The sequence below is a fragment of the Rhinopithecus bieti genome, unplaced genomic scaffold (genome assembly GCF_001698545.2).
Source record: "Rhinopithecus bieti isolate Rb0 unplaced genomic scaffold, ASM169854v2 scaffold_18354, whole genome shotgun sequence".
Lineage (NCBI taxonomy): Eukaryota > Metazoa > Chordata > Mammalia > Primates > Cercopithecidae > Rhinopithecus > Rhinopithecus bieti.
In genome coordinates, this window is record NW_016809835.1 from 5069366 (window position 1) to 5093437 (window position 24072).

At 37.6% G+C, this 24072-nt stretch overlaps 1 protein-coding gene and 1 pseudogene across 6 annotated transcripts in view; one reads left to right on the top strand and one right to left on the bottom strand.

The window, feature by feature from the left end:
* Nucleotides 1–24072, bottom strand: part of FAM169A (family with sequence similarity 169 member A) — an 88669-nt gene that overhangs the window by 15311 nt on the left and 49286 nt on the right. For 5 of the 6 annotated variants that reach the window (XM_017890576.1, XM_017890579.1, XM_017890578.1 and 2 more), the window contains exons 6-10: nucleotides 17851–18030; nucleotides 8918–9046; nucleotides 8253–8365; nucleotides 5358–5397; nucleotides 4660–4810 (exon numbers count right to left, since the gene is read on the bottom strand). In XM_017890576.1, the coding sequence (XP_017746065.1) occupies nucleotides 4660–4810; nucleotides 5358–5397; nucleotides 8253–8365; nucleotides 8918–9046; nucleotides 17851–18030 (613 nt within the window). The remainder of the gene's footprint in view (nucleotides 1–4659; nucleotides 4811–5357; nucleotides 5398–8252; nucleotides 8366–8917; nucleotides 9047–17850; nucleotides 18031–24072) is intronic. The other variant, XM_017890577.1, reaches the window with a different exon arrangement.
* On the top strand, nucleotides 2913–4002 carry LOC108541148 (actin-related protein 2/3 complex subunit 1A pseudogene; annotated as a pseudogene).

Sequence of the window (24072 nt, forward strand, 5' to 3'; positions counted from 1 at the left end):
TTTGAGACAAAGTCTCGCTCTGTTGCCCAGCCTGGAGTGCAGTGGCGCGATCTCGGCTCACTGCAACCTCCACCTCCCAGGTTCAAGCAATTCTCCTGCCTCAGCCTCTCCAATAGCTGAGACTACAGGCGCGTGCCACCACACTCAGCTAATTTTTTGTATTTTTAGTACAGACAGGGTTTCACCATGTTAGCCAGGATGGTCTCCATCTCCTGACCTCGTGATCCACCCATCTCGGCCTCCCAAAGTGCTGGGATTACAGGCCTAGGCCCCCCCCCCCGCCCTTTTTTTTTCCTTTTTTTTTTTTTTTTTTTGAGAGGGAGTCTCGCTCTGCCGCCCAGGCTGGAGTGCAGTGGCCGGATCTCAGCTCACTGCAAGCTCCGCCTCCCGGGTTTACGCCATTCTCCTGCCTCAGCCTCCCGAGTAGCTGGGACTACAGGCGCCCGCCACATCGCCCAGCTAGTTTTTTGTATTTTTTAGTAGAGACGGGGTTTCACCGCGTTAGCCAGGATGGTCTCGATCTCCTGACCTCGTGATCTGCCCGTCTCGGCCACCCAAAGTGCTGGGATTACAGGCTTGAGCCACCGCGCCCAGCCACCTTTTTTTTTTTTTTTTAACCTCATTTATACTGAAAGACCATGGATCTTACTCTATTAGAATCAGCATATATCCCGGTTTACCTGGAGCAGTCCCAGTTTACAGACTTTTGTCCATAATTATGGATACTGGCATAATTATTAATAATGCTCCTTTCATTCTCAAAAATGTCACCTTGGACAACACACTATATGGTTTAGTTCTAACTCCAAAATTGCCCTTCAAATATATTCCTGACTTTCTATGCCCATTTTCACAGGTCTGCTTCAGGTCCCAGTTCTCTCTGGAGCACTGTAGTTCTTCCCAATTCATCTTCAGACTTGCAGTACATCTTCATCAAGGCTTTCAGAGCTGTCTTTCTAATGCACATTATCTATACCTGTGATAGCCCAGCTCAGAAACTTCTGGTGGTTCTCTATAAGCTCAGTGAATAAAGTGTACCTTCTTTGAAAGCCTAACATATTTGTTTGTTTTTGTTTTTGAGGCAGGGTCTCCCTCTGTCATCTAGGCTGGAGTGCAATGGTGTGATCTCGGCTCACTGCAACCTCCACCTCCTGGGTTCAAACGATTCTCCTGCCTCAGCCTACTGAGTAGCTGGGATTACAGAAGTGTGCCACCATGCCGGGCTAATTTTTGTGTTTTTAGTAGTGACAGGGTTTTGCCATGTTGGCCAGGCTGGTTTCGAACTCTTGACCTCAGGTGATCCACTCGCCTCGGCCTCCCAAAGTGCTGGGATTACAAGCATGAGCCACCATGCCCAGCCTAGACCCTTATATTTACCTTATTCATCAATTATCCTTAGTAACATTCCTCCTAGCTTTGTGCCTTTGCTCATGTCAGTGCTTTAGTTGAAATCTGTACTGATACAATAGCCATGAGACACACTTCACTATTTTACATTTAAATTAAAATTAAATGAAACAATTCAGTTCTTTAGTTGCACTAGCCATACTTCAATGGGCACACTGGCTAATGGCTATTATACCGGGCAGTGTAAATAAAAAACATTTCCATCACTGCAGAAAGTTCTACTTCTCAGCTTTGGTGTAGAAAAGGGATCAGCAAACCTTTCCTTTAGGCATCGTGGGCCATATGGTCTCTGTTCCAACCATTCAACTCTGCCGTTCCAATGCAAACATAACTAAAAATATATAAGCTTAATAATATATAAAAATATATGTATGCTTAATAAACAATAATTTAAAATATATAAGCTTAATGAGCATGGATGTCTTACAATAAAATTTTATTTACAAAAACAGGTGGCAGGTCAGATTTGGCCTACAGGCCATAGTCGGTGGACCTTTACACTAGAAAGTCTTCTGTCTCAGCTCCACTTGTTGGGTTTCTATTTACCTTTGATGCCCAGGCCCAAATGCCAAATCTCTCCATTCCCTCAATTAGAATCTAACACTCTTTCCTCAGTATCCACAGCATTCTGCACTTTCCATTATTGTACTATTGCAATCCACCTTACGGTGCTCTTAAACTGTGTACGTATCTCTCTTTATCCCTAGGCAGTCAATCCTTTGAGGGCTAAGATGATGTTTTGTTGTTCATATGTTTGAGCAAACAGTCAAGCGTAAACTCCTACTGTTCTGCTTATGAAAAGCAAACAACATTCCACAATAATTCTGGGAGGCTAAATTTAAAATACGTTGTTACCCTTCTAAAAAGGGCACTACATCAAAATATGGCTCAGTGAGAAAACCAGTTTTCTAAACTCATTTTTTAATTACTAGATTTAAATATTTCCTTATATCTATCTTTAACATTACAAATTTTTCACCAAAACAAACATTTACAAACCTAATTACCTAAATTTAAAATTATTTGCGTAATAGGATAAGCACAGCTACAGAATTCTCTACTTGACTACAATAATTTGACAGTTAAAATGGCGAAGTTTTGAATTAACTAAATGGTTGACTCAGGAACAGCTGGCAGAACTGTTAGGGCAGAAATCTAATTTTATTATAAAAGTTACAGTCTTGCTTTAAGATTCAAAGACAGGATAAAGTTGAGACTCAAGTGTTCTGTTGATTCAGCTGGCAACTAAATTCCTGAAGGAACTGACTGTACTATTTATGGTTATCACTAATTTACAAATTACATCCAACAGCCCAGTAAAATGAATCAATAAAGTAAAACTGAGGGTATTTTAAAACTGACTAGAGCCTGTTCACGTCAACTGCCCAGTCTGCGAATCCTCTGCTCTGAGACCGTCCAGACTGCCTCAACCCCAGCTTTCTCTCTTTTGAAAACACTAAGAATAATGTCACTGCATCAGTTTTTACTAGAGCCAATCAACTGTCATGCCTGAAACAGGGATCGTACTCAGATTGCCCTCAGTCTCAATAATCACGAAGTGCACATCTATAAGAAGGAACACCAGTGGGTGAAAGCTCATGAACTCAAGGAGCACAGTGGACACATCACAGGTACTGACTGGGCTGCCAAGAGCGACTGTGTGGTCACTTGTGGCGCAGACCACAATGCCTATGTCTGGAGTCAGCAAGATGGTGTCTGGAAGCCAACCCTGATAATCCTAAGAATTAATCACACAGCTACTTTTGTGAAGTGGTCCCCTCCAGAGAACAAATTTGCTGTGGGAAGTGAAGCACAACTCATTTCTGTTTGTTACTTTGAGTCTGAAAATGACTGGTGGGTGAGCAAGCACATTAAAAAGCTGATTTGCTCCACAGTCCTCAGCTTGGATTGGCATCCCAACAAAGTTTTGCTGGCAGCAGGATCATGTGACTTCAAACAGTGTGTTTTCTTCCCACATTAAAGAAGTGGATGAAAAGCCAGCCAGCATGACCTGGGACAGTAAGATGCCTTTTGGGCAGCTGATGTCAGAGTTTGGTGGCAGTGGCACTGGTGGCTGGGTCCACGGGGTCAGCTTCTCTGCCTGTGGGAGCCACCTGGCCTGGGCCAGCCACGACAGCACCATGTCTGTTGCTCATGCCTCAAAAAGTATGCAGGTCTCAATCTGAAGACGGAGTTCCAGCTGCTCCTGAGTGTGTCATTCGTCTCAGAGAACAGTGTCGTGGCTGCTGGCTATGACTGCTGACCAATGCTCTTTAACTACGATGACTGTGGCTGCCTGACCTTTGTCTCCAAGTTAGAGATTCCAAAACAGAGCATCCAACGCAACATGTCTGCCATGGAATGCTTCTGCAATATGGACAACAGGGCCATGACTGAGGGCTGCAACATGGCTTTGGAGATGCTGCACCAGAACAGCATCGCTCAAGTCTCTATTTATGAGGTGGACAAGAAAGATTGTCACAAATATTGCACTACTGGCATCGATGGAGCCATGACAATATGGGATTTCAAGGCCCTCTGGATAATATGAAGCTGAGTGAGCCTCCACCATCCAGCATGACAGACAAACTGTGGCTGACCGCAGCTGCGCCGTGGCACCATGGCAAGGAAGCCAGCCCCAAGGAAACACAAAAACACATAGCACGCCAATACCGTGTGGTTTTGTTTGAATATAAAATTGGTGAAACAGTTGGTATTTTAAAAGCAATGGTTTTTTGTTTTTGTTTTTTTGCAATTTCATTCCATTCTTGACCAAAGCTTCTCTTTAAGTAGTTTATTATGGAAAACTGTCACACTAACTTAAAAGACAGCATGAGGGAGATATGTAAACTGTCCACTAGAAAATTAAAGAACTGAATGTGGGGGGAAAAAAACTGACTAAATCTCAGCATTACTTAAAACCATACCATCAAATTGAGCATTGGTGATAATGACTAATTAGGGATAATATAACCACTAGATATTCTCCTAGATTTTCACACATGAAGTGAGTTTATGCCAGTCTCTTATTAGCAACTTCTCCCAATAGCATTGCCAAGGTAACACTTAGCATTGATAAACAACTAATAATCTTGTACAAGAATTTAAATATGGATAATTCAAATATAAACTCCTAAACCAAAGTCATCTGCTACACAAACAATGTAATAAATAGCCTCTACCTCAAATGTTAAATACTAATATGAAAGTACAAATAAACAAAAAATGAGAGTAAAATAAACAACTATTTACTTGTTTAATGAAGCTGTAGGTGAAGTCTGGGAGGTCTTTTCATCTTCGCCTTGAGAACTGCTAAATTCAGAATCCTGAAACCGCTTACCAATCTTTGGCCGCTTTAAATTACTACTTCGAGTACGAGTGGAAACTGATGTTTTATCATGACCTGAGGAGAAAAACAGTTAAAATGCACTTAGTTGATTATATATTAAAAGGACTATCTATTAAAATACACAGAAATGCAAGAACTACACTGGTTTACACATATTCTCCACATTACACAGATTCACCCTCCTCTCACATTAGGCTAAGAAAATTATTTAGATTATTATATAATCTAAATTATATAATAATTTTGTCAAGTTATATGAACTGTGTAATTAATTTCTCACATTTCCATGTTACCTTGGGTTTTGCAAAGTGTTTTTGTATTTCACTTGCATTCTCTCCCAATAATCTTGAAAAACAATGTAGACATTACCATCCCTATTTTATAGCTAAGGAAATAAGGAAGAGAGAGGTACAATAGCTTACTCAGTGTTCAGATAGCAAAATCAGTGGCAGTGGTGGCGTGAGAACCTAGATCTAGATTTTAGAGCTGGTTAAGTATTCACTTACTCAGGGTTGACACACAACATGCATGCATATACACACACACTGCCCTAATTTGAAGTGTCTCAAATACTTACTGATGCATCAGTTGAATTTCTTACCTTCAGAAGTGCTTGCAAAGGCATCTTTTAGAGAATCAATCTAAAAAAGAGATAGATTCAAAACCAAAGTTTTAGACTATTTTTTCTCCCTATGGATCTATTTATAGTTTCAAAGAAAACTTGTAAAATGTTTTCAAATAGCACTTTTGTTAAGAACATTTACTTTAAAATAAAAGATTATAGTTCAGCTTCAGTTTAAAAGACTGAGAACATATGCAAGTCATCTAATATGTCACAGTGTGTCCACTAGTGTCTCCTAGTTCTGTCCTCAGCCACCCTCTCTGCTCAGTCCACATGCTCTCCCTTCGCTATGCTTACTTCAGTATCTGCTTATTGATGAATTCAAATATGCGACTTAAGCCTCCAAACTTTATTCCTGATTTCCAAAGCTCTATTTCCAATGAAATATCTCCCAGTGGATGTCCCATCCAAATCATTTCCAAAATGAACTTTATCTTTCCCCAACATTATTCCCTATCTTGCTTAATGACAATTCAGTCAGTCATTCTAGCCAGAAAACAGTGAGTCAGTAATGACCTCTTCCTAACCCACATTTAATCAATCACAAAGCCTTTCAATTTTAACTGAAGAATCTCTCAAAACTGCCCTGTCCTTTGTATTACCATTGCTTTAGTTTATGCCTTTACTCTCTTGAACTTCAACTATTCCAACAGCCTCCTCACTCATATCCCTTGCTCTAATCACATCCAGTCTACACCCCTCCACCCTGATGACAAAGTGATACTTTCAAATCACAAACTATACCATGTTTTTGCTGAAAAAAAATAAGAAAAAACTTTTAATGGCCAACCACTGCTTAGAATACAAACTCTCAACCTATTCAATACCAAATACCTCTTTCATATCAAACATGCCATTTCCTTTACACTTCTGCAACTTTTTCACATGCTATCCTCTGTAATGTCCTAACAAAATTCCCACCCACCCTTTAAAAGTCATCCTCTCCTATGTACCTCCAATTACTTGCTATAATAAGGCAATTATTATGCTATAGTATATTATATATTTCCAACAATGGCCATCTAGTTCTCCCATGTCTAAGAACCATATCTTTGTATGTCCAATGCCTGCCATAGTAACTACTTCATTCATCCATTACATGCTTACTAAAACTCCACAATATAGTGGGCACACAGCCTTCAATTTATAGAACAAAAGCAAGGGAGCAATTGTGATAAATGGTATGACAAAAATCTTGCTTCAAGAAACTTGTAGTTCAACAAGGTTAAAATGTAGATTAAGATGAATAAATAAAAGGTGCAAAAAGTATAAGAGAAATATATGTAATGTTTTATGTATAAAAATAGGAAAAAGCACATAACAATACCATCATCGCCTAAAGAATAAATCATCTAGTTGAAATAAACTAAACTATTTGTGGTTACTAACAAAAAGAGATATAACATAAATAGTTTAAAACGATAAACATTTTCCTTCAACTATTTAAAACATTAAAGTAATATGAAGAATATGAATTTCTAAAATCTTAAATAGGTTAAGATTCTAAAATCTAACTGATGCTGTCAACTGTATGATATAGTACCACTGTAATATATTCTCACTCAAATGACACATCTAAAATTATTTGGCTTAGTATTAAAGTAAATCATTGCTCTCATTACATTTATAGGAAGAGGAGATTTTCTACTTTCCTTGATTTTACAACTGGCCAGTACTAAATGAATCTGTGTATATCTGAGGAATTTGGACTGCAATAGAACAAGAGCTTATTCTCAAGTTTGAATTTCCAAAAGTAGGAAAAAAATTCCCAAAAATCTAACTCCTTATATATATAGTTATTCTTTAAAATGTTAACAAATTTTCCACTCATAGTCAACTCTCATGTTAATTAAGACAGAAAATAAGCACAAATAATTCCCTAAAGTAGTTGTTTCTAAAATATGCCTATGCATTTACATAGACATATTCAACACTCACCAAAATAAACTTAGATACACAGGTACAAAATATGACTGCAATAAATGACATCCCCCAAAACCCTAGACTGCTAGAGTCCCATCAACGGGCCTGTATTTTAAGCAGTATCAAGTACCACAAAACATCACTTCTAGAAAAGGACCTGGTAAGTCCTGTGGAGTTTGGTAATGGGATCTGTCCTTCTACTTTCAGGACAGCTAATATTTGCAAAGTGCATTACATTCTACAAAGACCTAGCATATACAGCCTCAAACTTTACATAACAACTTCATAGTCTTTCACCTACTAATTCCACTTCTGGAAATTTGTATGTTAAGAGAAGTAATTACATATGCACAAGGATTCATATATAAATGTGTTTGCTCCTGGGTCATTTAAAAATGTTAAAAATTTAAGGATCCTATGTTAAGGAAACAAATAATGATAGTTACATAAAACAGATAATAGAATAGTGTGCTGCTATTTAACAATCAGTTTTAATGATTTAATGCCACAGAAAATGCTTCCAATATTACATTAATGGAGAATAGCAGTTAAGTAATCCAAGAGAATAAAAACAAAAATACAATATGTACAGATATATGCTTTATAATATGCAATATTAAATATATATGCAAAAATGTTAACAGTGGCTATATCTGAATAGTGGGATTATAGATTTTTATTTTCTTCTATATTATTTTATGTTTGTCCTAAATTATCTTTAATTAGCTCATAATACTTTTAATATCATTAAAATTATTTTTCAAAGAAAATTAAAATTATTTTTCAAAGTCTTTAGTAATATTAACAGAAGATGCCAGGAAAACTGACACAGTAGAAATTACATAGCTTTGTTGAATGAACTATGACATTTAAAACTCAAATATAAACTGAATCTATTTTTTAAAAACACAAAAATTATTTACAACAATAAACATACGACAGTGTACCTACAGTTAGCTGCATCTCACTAGACTGATTGTCTTCAGTTCTTGCTTCATATTCTGGAACATACGCAGGACCATATTCTCCAGACATAGGTCTTTTAGGTTCATTTTGAGAAACTGCTGTGTATAGAGGAATTTAAAAAACTGTAACCCAATCAGTATTTGGTTTTAAGTGTAACATTGTACTGATTTTCCTAACAGCTCTGAAGAGCAGCCTGGACAGAAAGGGTCACAAAAATCTAGGTGTGAGATGTTCTCTTCACCAATACCTTATAATGCAACATTGCCGTTATATACAATGTTAAATAGTTGTTTTAAGTACTTAGTAGCTTTGGGGAGAAGTGCATGAGATTAGGGGGTACTCTGGACCCCCTGGTGACTATTCCATGCCATTTCAGTAATCTATGTTTATTTCTTACCCACCAATTCCTACTGGGCTGTTCTAGGTCTTCTTGTTACTAGGGACTCAAAAGTTAATACATCACAAATATTCAAACTTTAGACAAGAGAGTCTGTTACCAGAACAATCACATTATTGTAATACACCACTACTCTGGACTCTAAGACACAATCATTACTAGCCACTGCTTTTTAAACTGGACTTACATGCCAGCAAGGACAAGTTACCAAAAATAAATACATAAACTGAACTCAAACTGAAAACACTCTTACCTGGAATTTTAAGTGCTTCTCTTTGTAATGCTCTGGTGACTGGTATTCGCTGGTACCAGTGTCCAACACCTTCAACTTCCCAAAGGAGTTCATGATCTCCTGGGTACTTCTCAAAGTATTGCTTGCAAGCTGAAAAACACATTTAGAATTTTCTAGACATCCCAAATATCCACTGTTTTGAAAAACAGAAGATGAAAAGTAAGCTTCCCAACTCACTTCATGGAGCTAGCATAACCTTGATACCAAAACACCACCAACACAACACAAGTATACAGTAGTTTCATTTATAAATAAAAATTCTAAATAAAAATCCCAAATAAAAGTTTTAACATGGGCCGGGCGCGGTGGCTCAAGCCTGTAATCCCAGCACTTTGGGAGGCCGAGACGGGTGGATCACGAGGTCAGGAGATCGAGACCATCCTGGCTAATACGGTGAAACCCCATCTCTACTAAAAAAATACAAAAAAACTAGCCGGGCGAGGTGGTGGGCGCCTGTAGTCCCAGTTACTCGGGAGGCTGAGGCAGGAGAATGGCATAAACTCGGGAGGCGGAGCTTGCAGTGAGCTGAGATCCGGCCACTGCACTCTGGCCTGGGCGACAGAGTGAGACTCAGTCTCAACAAAAATCCTTTAAAAATGTGCTTCCCTTTTTTTTTTTGGAGATGGAGTCTTGCTGTGTTGCCCAGGCCGGAGTGCAGTGGCGCAATCTGGGCTCAGTGCAACCTCCGCCTCCTGGGTTCAAGCAATTCTCCTGCCTCGGCCTCCCGAGTAGCTGGGATTACAGGTGCCCACCACCATGCCTGGCTAATTTTTGTAAAAAATGTGCTTTGCTTTTAAAGAAAAAAATGATTAAATGTTATTGAGGGACACAGAAGAACTGAATAAAAAGACTGTCAGACTCAATAGTATAAAAATACCAGTTCTCACCAAATTGATCTATAAATTCCATGCAATTCCAAACAAATCCCAACACAACTTATTTTTTAATGAAACTTGACAAAACTTGATCCCAAATTCAAAAATGAAAGAACAAAGGATAAGAAAAGATTCAGTGTGTACAACTAGCATACATCAATTTAAAAACTACAAAAAAAAAAAAAAAGAAATAACATTCAGGTCAATTCTGAAGAAGAAAAATAAGGACAGAGACTTGTCCAAGTAGATACCAAGTATTTGAAACAAGTACCAAGTATTTGAAACCAAGTATTTAAAACCATAGTAATGGAAACAACCTAGTATTGACATAAGGATATATAAAGGGACTGGGGATGGGAGGGAGAAGGAGAAGAAAGATACCAAAAAACAAACAAAAAACCCACAAATAAGTAACAAAGAAACTCCACTAGGAAAGAACCATACATACACTACAACTTGCCAAATGACAGAAAAGGCATTATATTTCAGCAAAGAATGGATAAACTATTAAAATAATTGTGCTGAAATAAAAATCCATGTAAAAAAGCAATAAAGTCAGATCCTGACCTCACATCAACATAAATTCTAAACAAATTCTAAGACCTAATGTGAAAAACGAAATGTTTAAAAGAAAACATAGGAGAATACCTCTAAGACATTAGGGTCCAGATGGATTCCTTACAAAAGACACAAAAATCACAGTCCATGATGAAAAATTATGATCTATTAAGATTTAAAACCTAATGTATCAGGACTGTACAACAGGACTTTCTGTGATGACAGACATGTCCTACTATCAGCACTGTCCAATACAGTAGCCACTAGCCACATGTGGCTACTGAGGAACTGAACTTAAACTTATATTTAAATTAGTGACTACTGTATTGAACTGTACCATTCTACATGAAAATGATACCAGGAAGACACAGATTAGGAGATATTTAGAGTAAAACAAAGGATTAGTACTCAGAAAATATAAAGAATTTCTGAAATTGAATTCAAAAGACAGTTATCCCAAAGAAAAACTGACAGAGACTATGAACAGGAATTTCACACCTAATGAAATCTGAGTGGTCAATAAACAAAGATAAAGATGATAAACCTCACTAGCTGCCAAGGAAAGGTAAAATTTTTTTTTTTTTTTTTTTTTTTTTTTGGAGGCAGAGTCTTGCTCTGTCGCCCAGACTGGAGTGCAGTGGCCGGATCTCAGCTCACTGCAAGCTCCGCCTCCCGGGTTTACGCCATTCTCCTGCCTCAGCCTCCCGAGTAGCTGGGACTACAGGTGCCCGCCACCTCGCCTGGCTAGTTTTTTTGTATTTTTAGTAGAGACGGGGTTTCACCGTATTAGCCAGGATGGTCTCGATCTCCTGACCTCGTGATCCACCCGTCTCGGCCTCCCAAAGTGCTGGGATTACAGGCTTGAGCCACCGCGCCCGGCCAAGATATGATTTTTACACCTGCGGGATGACAAGCACCAAGAATAAGGGAAATGGAAATGCACACTCTGCTGGTGGGATAATAATTTTGCAACAGTAAAGTAGAAGAGACCTTTATGATCCAATTCTACTTCTAGGTAAAAACCCTAATTCCTTATACAGATGCTCCCTGACTTACACTGGGGTTACATTCTGATAAACCCATCATAAATTGAAAATACCACTAAGTCAAAAATGCATTCACTACACCTAACCTACCAAACATCATAGCTTAGCCTCACTTACGTTAAATGTGTTCTGAACACTTACAGTTCAGAACACAGCCTACAGCCTACAGCCTGGCAAAATCATCTAACACAAAGCCTATTTCACGATAAATTATTGAATATTTCATATACTTTATTGAATACAGTACTCTGTAGAGTATTGGTTGGTTGCCCTTGTGATAACCTGGCTGACTGGGAGTTGTGATTGGCAGCCACTGCCCAGCTTCCTAAGACAGTATCATACCACATATCATTAGCACAGGAAAAGATCAAAATTCAAATGACTGTTTCTACTGAATGAGTATCACTTTTGTACCATCATAAAATCAAAAGCCAAACCATCAGAAGTCGAGGGCCATCTGTACATATGCAAAAAACACTTATAATATTCATTACAGGACTAATTTTAAACTAGGATGACCAGACGTAACCTAAGTGTCAAACAGTAGGGAAATATATGAATAAACTGTAATGTGTATGTAATAAAAATACTATATAGTATTTAAAACAAATGAATTATGGCTACTTAAATCAATATTGATAACTCTTTTAAAAATGCTCAGTAAAAATCTGGGCCAGTAAATGAACAAAATGATGCCACATATAAGAAGTTTAAAAAAACACTAAACAAGACTTGGGCGTGGTGGCTCACGTCTGTAATCCCAGCATTTTGGGAGGCCAAGGTTGGCAGACCACGAGGTTAGGAGTTCAAGACCAGCCTGACCAACATGGTGAAACGCCATTTCTACTAAAAATACAGAAAATTAGCTGAGTGTGGTGGCTACTCAGGAGGCTGAGGCAGGAGAATCACTTGAACCTAGGAGGAGAAGGTACAGCCACAGTGGAAAACAATTTGGCAGTTCCTCAAAAAGTGAAACACAGAATTACTGTATGACCCACCAATTTCACCCTCAGGTATACATCAAAAGAAACGAAAGCAGAGACTCAAACAGGTGTCTGTACACCAACATTCATTGAAGCATTATTCACAATAGCCAAAAGGTAGAAACAACCTAAGTGTCCATCAATAGATGAATGGCCAGACAAAATACGGTATATTCAAACAAAGGAATACTATCCAGCCATTAAAAGTAATGGAATTTTGATACTGTATATGCTACAACATGATGGACCTCAAAAACATTATGTTTAGTGAAGTAAGCCAGACACAGAAAAACAAATATTGTATATAATTCCATTTAGATGAGGTAGCTAGCATAGGCAAATTCATAGGGACAGAAAGCAGAAAAGAGGTTACCTACCAGAAGATGGGGATAGGGGAAAAGGGGAGTTAATTGTTTAATGGGAGAAAGTTGATGTTGCGGATGATTGAAAAGTTTTGGATATAGACAGTGGTGATGGGTACAAAACACAGTGCATAAGAGCCACTGAACTGTTCACCTACAAATAAGGTATTATATATAATTTTTTACAATAAAAAGTGGTTTAAAAAACAAGAAAGCACACTAAATAATATTTTATTATGTTCACAGACATAAATAGGAAACAATAAGCAGGAAAATAAACACTAACTTCAGGAGTGCAATTATCTCTGGGGAGGAAAGGAGAAAGGAGAATGGTCTTAGGGAAGAGTTCAAAGAGAACATCAATTGCTTCTTTTATTACAATCAATAAACACTGTATTTTGTTCTCTCTTAAACTAAAACAAATACAGCAAAATCTTCACATTTGTTCAATCTAGACTTGGTACGGAAATTAGGACACTAGACTATCATTTTTTCCCTATATATTTGAAAATATTTCTCATACGTTCTTGGTTTAGTTTCCAAAACTAAAAGGAAGGAAGAAGCTGGAGAAAACCAAAGCCACAAAACAAAACAAAAAGGCATGGCTAATAAACCAACTGTTGAGATAAAATAGAACACTGATAAATACTTCCAAAAGGAAAGAAAAAAGGAGAAAGAACAAATGGGACAAATGAAGAATAAACAGTAGGATGGGAGATTTAAACATTTAAATATCAAAACTTACTTGCAAAAAATGCACATGGACTAAAGAAAACATTAAGAAAATGAAAAGGACATGGGAAACAACTAACAATACACACATATAACAACTCATATCCAGGATACATTAAGAACTCATAACTTGGCTGGGCACGGTGGTTCACGCCTATAATACCAGCACTTTGGGAGGCCGATCCGGGTAGATCACGGGGTCAGGAGATAGAGACCATCCTGGCTAACACGGTGAAACCCCATCTCTACTAAAAAATACAAAAATTTAGCCGAGTGTGGTGGCAGGCGCCTGTAGTCCCAGCTACCCAGGAGGCTGAGACAGGAGAATGGCATGAACTCGGGAGGCGGAGCTTGCAGTGAGTCAAGATCGTGCCATTGCACTCCAGGGCGACAGAGCGAGACTCCATCGCAAATAAGAAAAAAAAAAAAAAACTCATAACTCAATAAGAAGACAAGCAATTCAATACAACATAAGCAAAAGATGTGAACACACACCTCACTTGTTCTACTCTTTTTTAGGGTAGATGATTATCCAATAATTACATGAAGAGATACTCAAAAATCTTTAGTCTTCAGAAAAATGCAAATTGAAACCACATAATGAGTGAGATACCATTATCCACTTACTACTAGGAATGACTAAAATTAAAGAGATTGACAAAATCAAGTGTTGGTGAGTATGTAGAGCAACCAGAACTTCCACATACTTATACTAACGGCAATGCAAAATGACATAACTACTTTAGAAAATGTTTGCAACTTCTCAAAGTTAAACACAATCATAAAACCCAGTAATGACACTCTTAGGTATTCGCTCCAAACAAATGAAAACAAATGTCCATCATACAAAGACATTTTCATGCAGCTTTATTCGTAATAGCCAAGAACGGAAAAAAACCAAATGTCTATCAACAGGCAAATAAATTGTGGTATAATCAAAGTGAGCAATACGCAGCAAAATAATAAAAAATTAAAAAAGGAATGAAGTACTGAGACATGCAACATCAACGAGCCTCAAAAATAAGATGCCAGATACAGAAGTTTAGATACCGCATATTTCCATTTTCATGAAACTCTAGAAAATCTAAGTGGTACTGACAGAAAGCGTTATCAGTGCTTGCCTGGAGTGAGAGTTTGGAAGGGAAGGAAGCTGGAGGACTGGTGCACAAAGGGAACTTTTGGAAACAAAGTTATTATCTATCTAGATTGTGTCTACAGTAGCTAGGGTCCATATGTTTGTCAGAAGTCATAAAAAATGTACCCTTAAAAATTGGTACATGTTATTGTATATAAATTATAACTTAATAGATATTTGCCTTTTTTTCTTTTTGAAACAGGATCTGAATCTTTTCCTGAGTCTGGAGTGCAGTGGCTCACTGCAGCCTTGAACTCCTGTACTCAAGTGATCCTCCTGCCTCAGTCTCCTGAGTAACTGGGACTACAGGCGCACACCACTAGGCCTGGTTGTTTTTTTTTTTGTCTTGAGACAGAGTCTCACTCAGTCACCCAGGTTGGAGTGCAGTGGCACAATCTCGGCTCACCACAAATTCTGCCTCCCAGGCTCAAGTAAAATCTGGTGACTCAGCCTTCTGAGTAGCCGGGATTACAGACATGTGCCACCATGCCCAGCTAATTTTCGCATTTTTAATGGAGATGGAATTTCGTCATGTGGGCCAGGCTGGTCTTAAACTCCTGGCCTCAAATATCTGCCTGCCTCAGCCTCCCAAAGTGCTAAGACTTTATGGGAAGACAGAAATTAGCTGATAATCATCTGTAAATCATTTGGTATTCAATTGATTTATCATTAACATCACAGAAGAGAGTAAGTACTAAGGGATTCTGCCTGCAGTTGATGTCTCCACATCTCTCCTCAAATTCAGTAAAGCACTAATTAGGGGGTAATGCATTTTAGGATTATCCAAGGGCACACAATGCCCATCCCACTCTCATGTATGGATTTAGACAGAAAATATGATTCAAGATGGGCATCCAATTCAGTACTTGGTTCCTGTTTTCTGGATTGCTTTTGATATTAAAGAAGGTGCGGAAAATTTGGAATAAAAATATATTCAGTGGAAATAAATGTCTACTGTTAGACTGAAATCAATAGTAAATAATACTTTAAAAGAGTTTCTAGATTAATTACTATCCAGCATTAAATCTTACCTCATTGAGTAGTTGTATACCTTTACACAAATGCAAAACCAAACCCACTAATGGTTTTAAATCACCACCAAGTGATATGTCCATAAAATGGAATATGGCATTGAAAATAAATGGAACTATATGAATCTATATGGATGAATCTCACAAATATAAAGATGAGTAAAGAAAGCAAACTGCAGAATTCATACAGTACATATTTATAGTTTTTAAACATATAAAGTAACCTGATATACTGTTTGAGAATACACACATATGTATTACAAGTCTAAGAAATGTATGAGAAAAATAAAGCCAAGCTAGGTACAGCACTCATCCCAGGGAAGGGAAATGAGTCTAATTGGGTAGAAGTACACAGAATGCTTCGACCATATTGGCAACAAGCCATTTCTCATGGATAGTACATGCTGACATAGTACATGAGTATTTGATATCTTATTTTTATATCTCTTTAGTTTTTTGAGATAAGCTCTCAATTTGTCACCCAGACTGGAGTGCAGTGGTACAATCTCGGCTCCCTGCAGCTTCGACCTCCTGGGCTCAAGCAATTCTCCAGCCCCTCAAGTCACCAGGACTGCAGTCCCTCAAGTCACCAGGACTACAGGCACAAGCCACCACACCCAGCTAATTTTTTATAGCGATGGGGTTTTACACCAGGTTGTCCAGGCTGGTCTCGAATTCCTAAGCTCAACGAACCACCCACCTCGGGCTCCTAAAGTGCTAGGATTACAGGCATGAGCCACCATGCCCAGCCAATGCCTTACTCTTTAAACTTTTTTTTTTTCAATTGAGGTGAGGTCTCACTATGTTGCCCAGACTGGTCTCAAACTCCTGGACTGAAGCAATCCTCCCACCTCATCTTTTGGAGTAACTGAGATAACAGGCATACACCACCATTCCCAGTTTCTTTATTCCTTTTTGTATGTCTGAAATTTATTTTTGTTAATTTTAAAGCTACCATAAACAAATAACACCACCCCCCCCACCCCGCCGATCAAAATGGTCAAAGGATCTGAACAGATTTCTCCAAAGAAGATACATAAATGACCATTAAGCACATGAAAAGATGTTCAACATCAAAGCAAAGCAAAACTATAAGATGTCCCTGCACATCCACTAGGATGCCTGTAATAACATATACAGATAATAACAAATGTTGGTGAGGATGTGGAGGGCTATAACACACAGATAACAACAAACACTGATGAGGACGAAGATGTGGAGAAACGGTAACCCTCATATAACATTGCTTATGGGAATGTAAAATGGAGCAATCACTTTAGAACAAGCTGTGGTACAGCCATACAATGGAATATTATTCAGTCATAAAAAGAAATTAAATAATAATTTATGCTACAACATGAATGAACCTTAAAAACATGCTAAGTGAAAGCAGCCAGACACAAAAAGTCACACGCTGTATGATTCCATTTATATGAAAAATGTCCAGAATAAGTAAATCCACAGAGACAGAAAACAGATTAGTGGTTGCTACAGGATGAAGGGGAAATGGACAGTGACTGCTAATTGGTACAGGGTTTCTTTTTGGGGTGATAAGAATGTTCTGGAACTGCTGGCTATGATTGAACAACTATGAATATACTAAAAACTACTGAATTGTACACTTTTAACAGGACAAATATTATGGTATTTTTTGTTTTGGTTTGGTTTTTTTTTTTTTTAGATGGAGTCCTGCTCTGTTACCCAGGCTGAAATGCAGTGGCACGATCTCGGCTCACTGCAATCTCTGCCTCCTGGATTCAAGCGATTCTCCTGCCTCAGCCTCCCAAGTAGCTGGGATGACAGGCACACGCCCCATGCCTGGCTAATTGTTTATTTTTAGTAAAGACAGAGTTTCATCATGTTGGCCAGGCTAGTCTCAAACTCCTGACCTCAGGTGATCCACCTGCCTCAGCCTCCCAAAGTGCTGAGATTACAAGTGTTAGCCACTGTGTCCAGCAATTTTATGGTATACGAATTACATTTAAAGTTTTTTAAGACTACCAAAACCCCAGAGAACAAATACATAAGGGCATATTTGCAAAATTAAGTTCTAGAGAGCCAAAGGTTCCAAATTTATGTGATACTGATACATACACATTTACAGTATTCTGGAGAAACAAGTCAGAAGTGACACAAAGACAAGATTACCATTTTTTAACTTAGTCCATTTACCTGTGTACATGAGAGAAGACAGCGGATACCGCAAGCCAAGTGCATCTTCTGTAAAGGAATCAACAAAGTCCTCCAGCATGTGAAGCCCAAAATCTTTACCTCTGCATTTCTTTCTTAGAAACATTGTATCAAGAACTGGCAGTTGGTAACTTTGGGTAAGAAAAGAGGCACATATGCTTCCTGCAGTAATAAGAACAGAAACCCAATAATTTTCACATTAAAATATATATATACATTTAGTGACATGAGTTAACAGTCTTTCTAAAAATGTTTAATTTTTTTCCCATATCAAACAATGTTAAATAATAAATGTTATAATATAAAGTGTTTTTCAGCTACTATTAGACATTATAATGTATACATGTAATAATGAAAGGAGTGATGTATTTTATGTTTGCTAGTAGTATCATCAAACATAGGACAAACAGCTCAGTACCATATTCTAAAATACATACTTCATTATATGTATTATATATACCATCACTGTCTATAGACTTAAGCAACTTTAAAACTCATCAACTATTGAAATTTCAAATTTGAAGAGTATTTCAAGCCTATCATTCCAACCTTAGTACCTGGATATCCTTTTTTTTTTCTTTGAGGATGTCTCTGATCTGCATTTTATTTCATTTTTTTAAACATTCATATTTTCCCTCTACATTGTTCCTAATGAGTACCAATTCATTTTTATCTACTTGATGATAGTAAAGAAGTGAATTAGTTCTCCAATTTTTTAAGGACTGTAGATAGGGACGAATTGGAAACATTTGTCTTAGACATGGATATAATTTCCTGTAGATACAATGCTAAATACATTTTGTATGTTTAAAGTTAAACAGGAGAAATAATTTGTAGTGTCTATATATCTCTCTCCTTATTATACAGCCATGCTGATGTGTCTTTTAAGAACCCTGCTCTATATCTGGGTTTTGACCATTCCAATACATGTATTAACTCCTTTAATATATCAAGGTAGTTTACAAGTTGAGGGAACGTGGTGGTGTGTCATACCTCCTGTTAATATTAGAATTCATAGTTATCAGTCATTATTCTATCATTTTTGCCTCAAATAAAATAATCTATTATTCTCAGATTATTCATACGATTTTGGATAACTCCAATAATGTAGTTCAAGCAAGAAACAAAATGTCAAATAAACACCTCACAAATTGTCTTACCAATCATATCATTTAATGAGTCAATCAATATAACAACTTTTCTTCAGTTCAACCAAGTGATCTGAATTATTTATGACTGAATTGGATTACTTACATAACCTTCTGGAACAATCTCCGAGACTACCAACTAATTTAAATTCAGAATAGGTAATGCATATGGTAATATACTTACATCTTTTTATTTTCTCTCTCTCTTTTTTTTTTTTTTTTTTTGAGATGAAATTTCACTCTTGTTGCCCAGGCTGGAGTGCCATGGTGCGATTTTTGTCTCACTGCAACCTCCACCTCCTGAATTCAAGCAATTCTCCTGCCTCAGCCTCCCAAGCACCTGGGATTACAGGCTCCCGCCACTACACCCAGCTAATTTTTGTATTTTTAGTAGAGACAGGTTTCACCATGTTGACTAGGCTGGTCTTGAACTCCTGACCTCAGGTGATCAGCCCCGCCTTGGCCTCCCAAAGTGCTAGCATGAGCCACTGCACCCAGCCAATATACTTAGATTTTAACTGCTGACAGTTAGGCTATCTAGTTAGCCTATCTAGTTACTGTCTAGTTAGAAATCTAGACAGTAAGGGTCTAGATTTCTTGTACGAATCTAACAAGTAATCTTGTCAGAGGTGTTTGAACCAGCACAACTCCATCTTAAATAGGAGCTGGGTAAAATGTGGCTGAGACCTACTGGGTTGCATTCCCAGACAGTTAAGGCATTCAAAGTCAAAGGATGAGACAGGAGGTTGGCACAAGATGCAGGTCATATACACCTTGCTGATAAAACAGGTTGCAGTAAAGAAGCTGGCTAAAATCCACCAAAACCAAGATGGCAATGAGAATGACCTCTGGTCATCCTCACTGCTACACTCCCATTAGCACCATGACAGTTTACAAATGCCATGGCAACATCAGGAAGTTACCCAATATGGTCTGAAAAGGGGAGGCATGACTAATCCACCCCTTGTTTAGCATATCATCAAGAAATAATCATAAAAATGGGCAACCAGCAGCCCTTGGGGCTGCTCTGTTTGTAAAGTAGCCATTCTTTTATTCCTTTACTTTCCTAATAAACTTGCTTTCACTTTACTCTATGGACTCCCCCTGAATTCTTTCTTGTGCAAGACCCAAAAACCCTCTCTTGGACCCCTTTCTGGTAACAGTCTCATCAACAAGCTAACGCAACCATTATGTTTTTAATACCTTGAAATTGAGGGGTTTTCATAGTAACAACAGTAGTCATCACAAAATTAAGAGACATTACTTTATAAGTAGTAGTAGTCAAGTTTGAAGTACAAAGCAAAAATGAATGAGAAGAGAAAGCACTGTCTAGTTCTAGTTCTCAACACAAAGTCTGAGGATCTACGGTTGTTCATTACTCTGCATGTTTCAGGCTCCTTACAAAAGAATACTACTTATATGCAGAAAGTTTCTCATAAATTGATTTTTTTTTTCTATTTTCACAGAAACATTCCTTCTAGTAGAGAAAAGGGAAATTCCAGCATCTCAGACTAGTGTTAAAATGGCCAGTTTATGGAACAAGCAATGCGTTCACAAAGTTTAAATGTCTTCTACTATTTACTTGCCATGTACATGTTCCTTTCAGAAAATCAGAAAATCATGCGGTTCTCTTCCTTCTCCTACACTGTGCATATTAATACTTCTGCTCTCCAGGGTCTGACTCATACAAATGCAATCAAATAAAGAGCAGAAAAACTTTCCATATTATCAGGGACTTTTAAGATCCACCAAAAGCTGTGGATTTACCTAGTAAAGCAAAAACTATAACCTGTTGTCTTAGGTAAAGTTTTCATTAAATTTACTAGCTCAGATTACATTTAATTTAGCATTGCACATGTTAGATTGCTTATATTCCTCAAAATTCCATATTTAGCCTTCTCTTTTCTATGTGCTCTGAGTATTGTTATTCACCCCCAACCCTTCTGCCATTTATCCAAATGCTGATGACTAATGCCTATCTTTAACCTCTGTAAAGCATGAGACTTCAAAATCAAAAATGAAACAGCTTATCTGAATGTAAATAAAACAAAAGCTACTTGATCATCTCAATAGCTGCAGAAAAAGCATTTGACAAAACCCAACCTTTCATGATAAAAAATACTCAACTTCCTCAAATACAGGGCATCTACAAAAAAAAAAACACACAGTTAGCATGATAATGGTGAACCACCAGGTATTTCCTCCTACGATCAGGAAAAAGACAAGGATATTTACTCTCACCACCTGCATTTTGACATTGTACTAGAGGATCTAGTCAGAATAATTAGGCAAGAAAAAGAAAGAAAGGGCATTCAATATCAGGAAGCTAAATGCAAAACAGTCTTTATCTGCAGGTAACATGATCTTATATATAGAAAATTCTAAGGAATCCACTTTAAAAAAAAAAGAAACCATTAAAACTAATAAGTTCAGCAAGGTTGCAGGATACAAGATCAATATATAAAAATAATTTGTATTTCTATACATTAGCAATGAACAATCCAAAAAATGGAATTAAGAAAACAATTCATAATAGCATCAAAAAATAAATTTAACAAAAGACATGCAAAACTTGTAAAATAGAGATTACAAACACTGTTAAAAGAAATTAGAGAACACCTAAAATAAATGGAAAGACATCTCATGTTCATGGATCTAAAAACTTAATATTGCTAAGATGTCAATATTTCCCAAAACAACCTACAGACTCAAAATCCTACCGAACTGTTTTGCAAAAATTGTCAAATTCATCCCAAACACATATGAAAATAAGGAGCCCAAATAGCCAAACTAATCTTGACAAAGAACTAGGTGGAGTAGGTTTTGGGGCTGTCTATGCAAAATCTGATTATAAATGGTTTATTGGGCCAGGCACAGTGGCTCACGCCTGTAATCCCAGCACTCTGGGAGGCTGAGGCGAGTGGATCCCCTGATATCAGGAGTTTGAGACCACCCTGACAAGCATGGTGAAACCCCACCTCTACTAAAAAATACAAAAATTAGCTGGGTGTGGTGGCAAGTGCCTGTAATCCCAGCTACTTGGGAGGCTAAGGCAGCAGAATTACTTGAACCCGGGAGGCGGAGGTTCCTTGAATCGCATACAAATTTTAACTGCAAATGGATTCTAAACCTAAATATAATATCTAAAACTACTAAAATTCTTAGAAGAAAACACAGGTGCAAGCCTTTGTCACCTTGGGTTAGGCAGAGCCTTCTTAGATATAAAACCAAAAGCACAAGTGACAAAAGAAAAAGTAGATACATTAGACCTCATCAAAATTAAGAACTTCTGGGCTTCCAAGAACACCATCAAGAAAGTAAGACAACTCACAGAATGGGAGAAAACATTTCCAAAGTATATATCTAACAAGGGTCTTATATCTAACATGTATAAAGGGCTCTTACAACTCAAAAAGAAAAAGACAACCCAGACTGAAACTAGATTAGCGGTTTCAAGGGACTGTGGGGGTTAAGTGAAACGGGAAGTGACTGCCAGTTAGTACAGGACTTCTTTCTGAGGTGATGAAAATGTTCAGGAATTAGATAGTGGTGATAGCTGTGTAAATATATGAATATACTAAAAGTGACTGAATTCCACACTCTAAAAAAGTTAATTATATGGTCTATGAATTATAACTGGATGAATCTCAAATTGTGCTGAAAGAACCCAGACCCCACCCCCGCCACCCAACTGCCAGAAAAAGTATATATTGTATGTCCTTATTTATATAAAATCCTAGAAAAAGCAAGCTCATCTACACTAACAGGCAGCAAAGTGTTTCCTCGGGAACAAACGGGAGGGAGGAAGAGATTACAAAAGGGCATAGATAAACTTAAGATTACAGATATGTTTATTATCTTGATTGTGGTGATGGTTTCACAGTTATATATATGTATGTCAAAGCACAATTTTAAACTTTAAATATGGGCAGGTTTCTGTATGTCAGTTATACCACAATAAAGCTGGGGAAAATGTTTTTAAAACAACCCAATTAAAAATGGCAAACGATGGCTAGGCACAGTGGCCCACACCTGTGATCTCAACACTTTGGGAGGCCAAGACAGGTGGATCACCTATGGTCAGGAGTTCAAGACCAGCCTGGCCAACATGGCAAAAACCCATCTCTACTAAAAATACAATAATTAGCTGGGCGTGGTGGTGCACACCTATAACCCCAGCTACTCAAGAGGCTGAGGCAGGAGAATCACTTGAACCTAGGAGGCACAGGTTGCAGTGAGCTGAGATTACATCACTGCACTCCAGCCTGGGTGACAGAGGAAGACTAGTCTCAAAGTAAAAAAAGGCAAATCATTTGAAATATTTCTATTCAAAGAAGATATACAAATGGCCAATAAGTATGCGAAAAGCTGCTCAACATTCTTAGCCGCTAGGAAAACGCAAATCAAAATTACAATGGCACTTCACACCTGCTAGGTAAACTATAATCAACATGACAAACAGCAAGTGCTGGCTAAGATGTGGAGAAACTGCAAACTCATACATTGCTAGTGGGAATGTAACAAGGTACAGTCGCTATGAAAGAATAGTTTGGCAGTTTCTCAAAAGGGGAAACAGAGTTAGTTACCATATGACCCAGCAATTCCACAACTACATACACACTCTAGGAGGTGTGAAGACATGTCCAAACAACAACTTGTATACAAATGTTCATATCAGCATTATTCAAAATAGCAACAAGACAAAAAACAGAAACAACCCCAAACTGTTATTCATCAACTGATGAAAAACAAAATTGGTGTATCTATACAAGGTAATATTTGGTCATAAAAAGGAATAAAGTGCTGATACACGCTACAATATGAATAAAACTTAAAAACGTTATGCTAAGCAAAAGACGCCAGACACAAAAATTCACATATTACACGATTCCATTTATGTAAAATAGATTAGTGGTTGTTGAGGGTTGGGGTCTAGAAGTGGGGAGGAAATGGGGAAAGACTGTTAATGAGTAGAGTTTCTTTAGTGGAGGGATGAAAATTATCTAAAACTAGCTGTGGTAACAGTTGTATAATTCTGTGAATGTATTTTAAAACT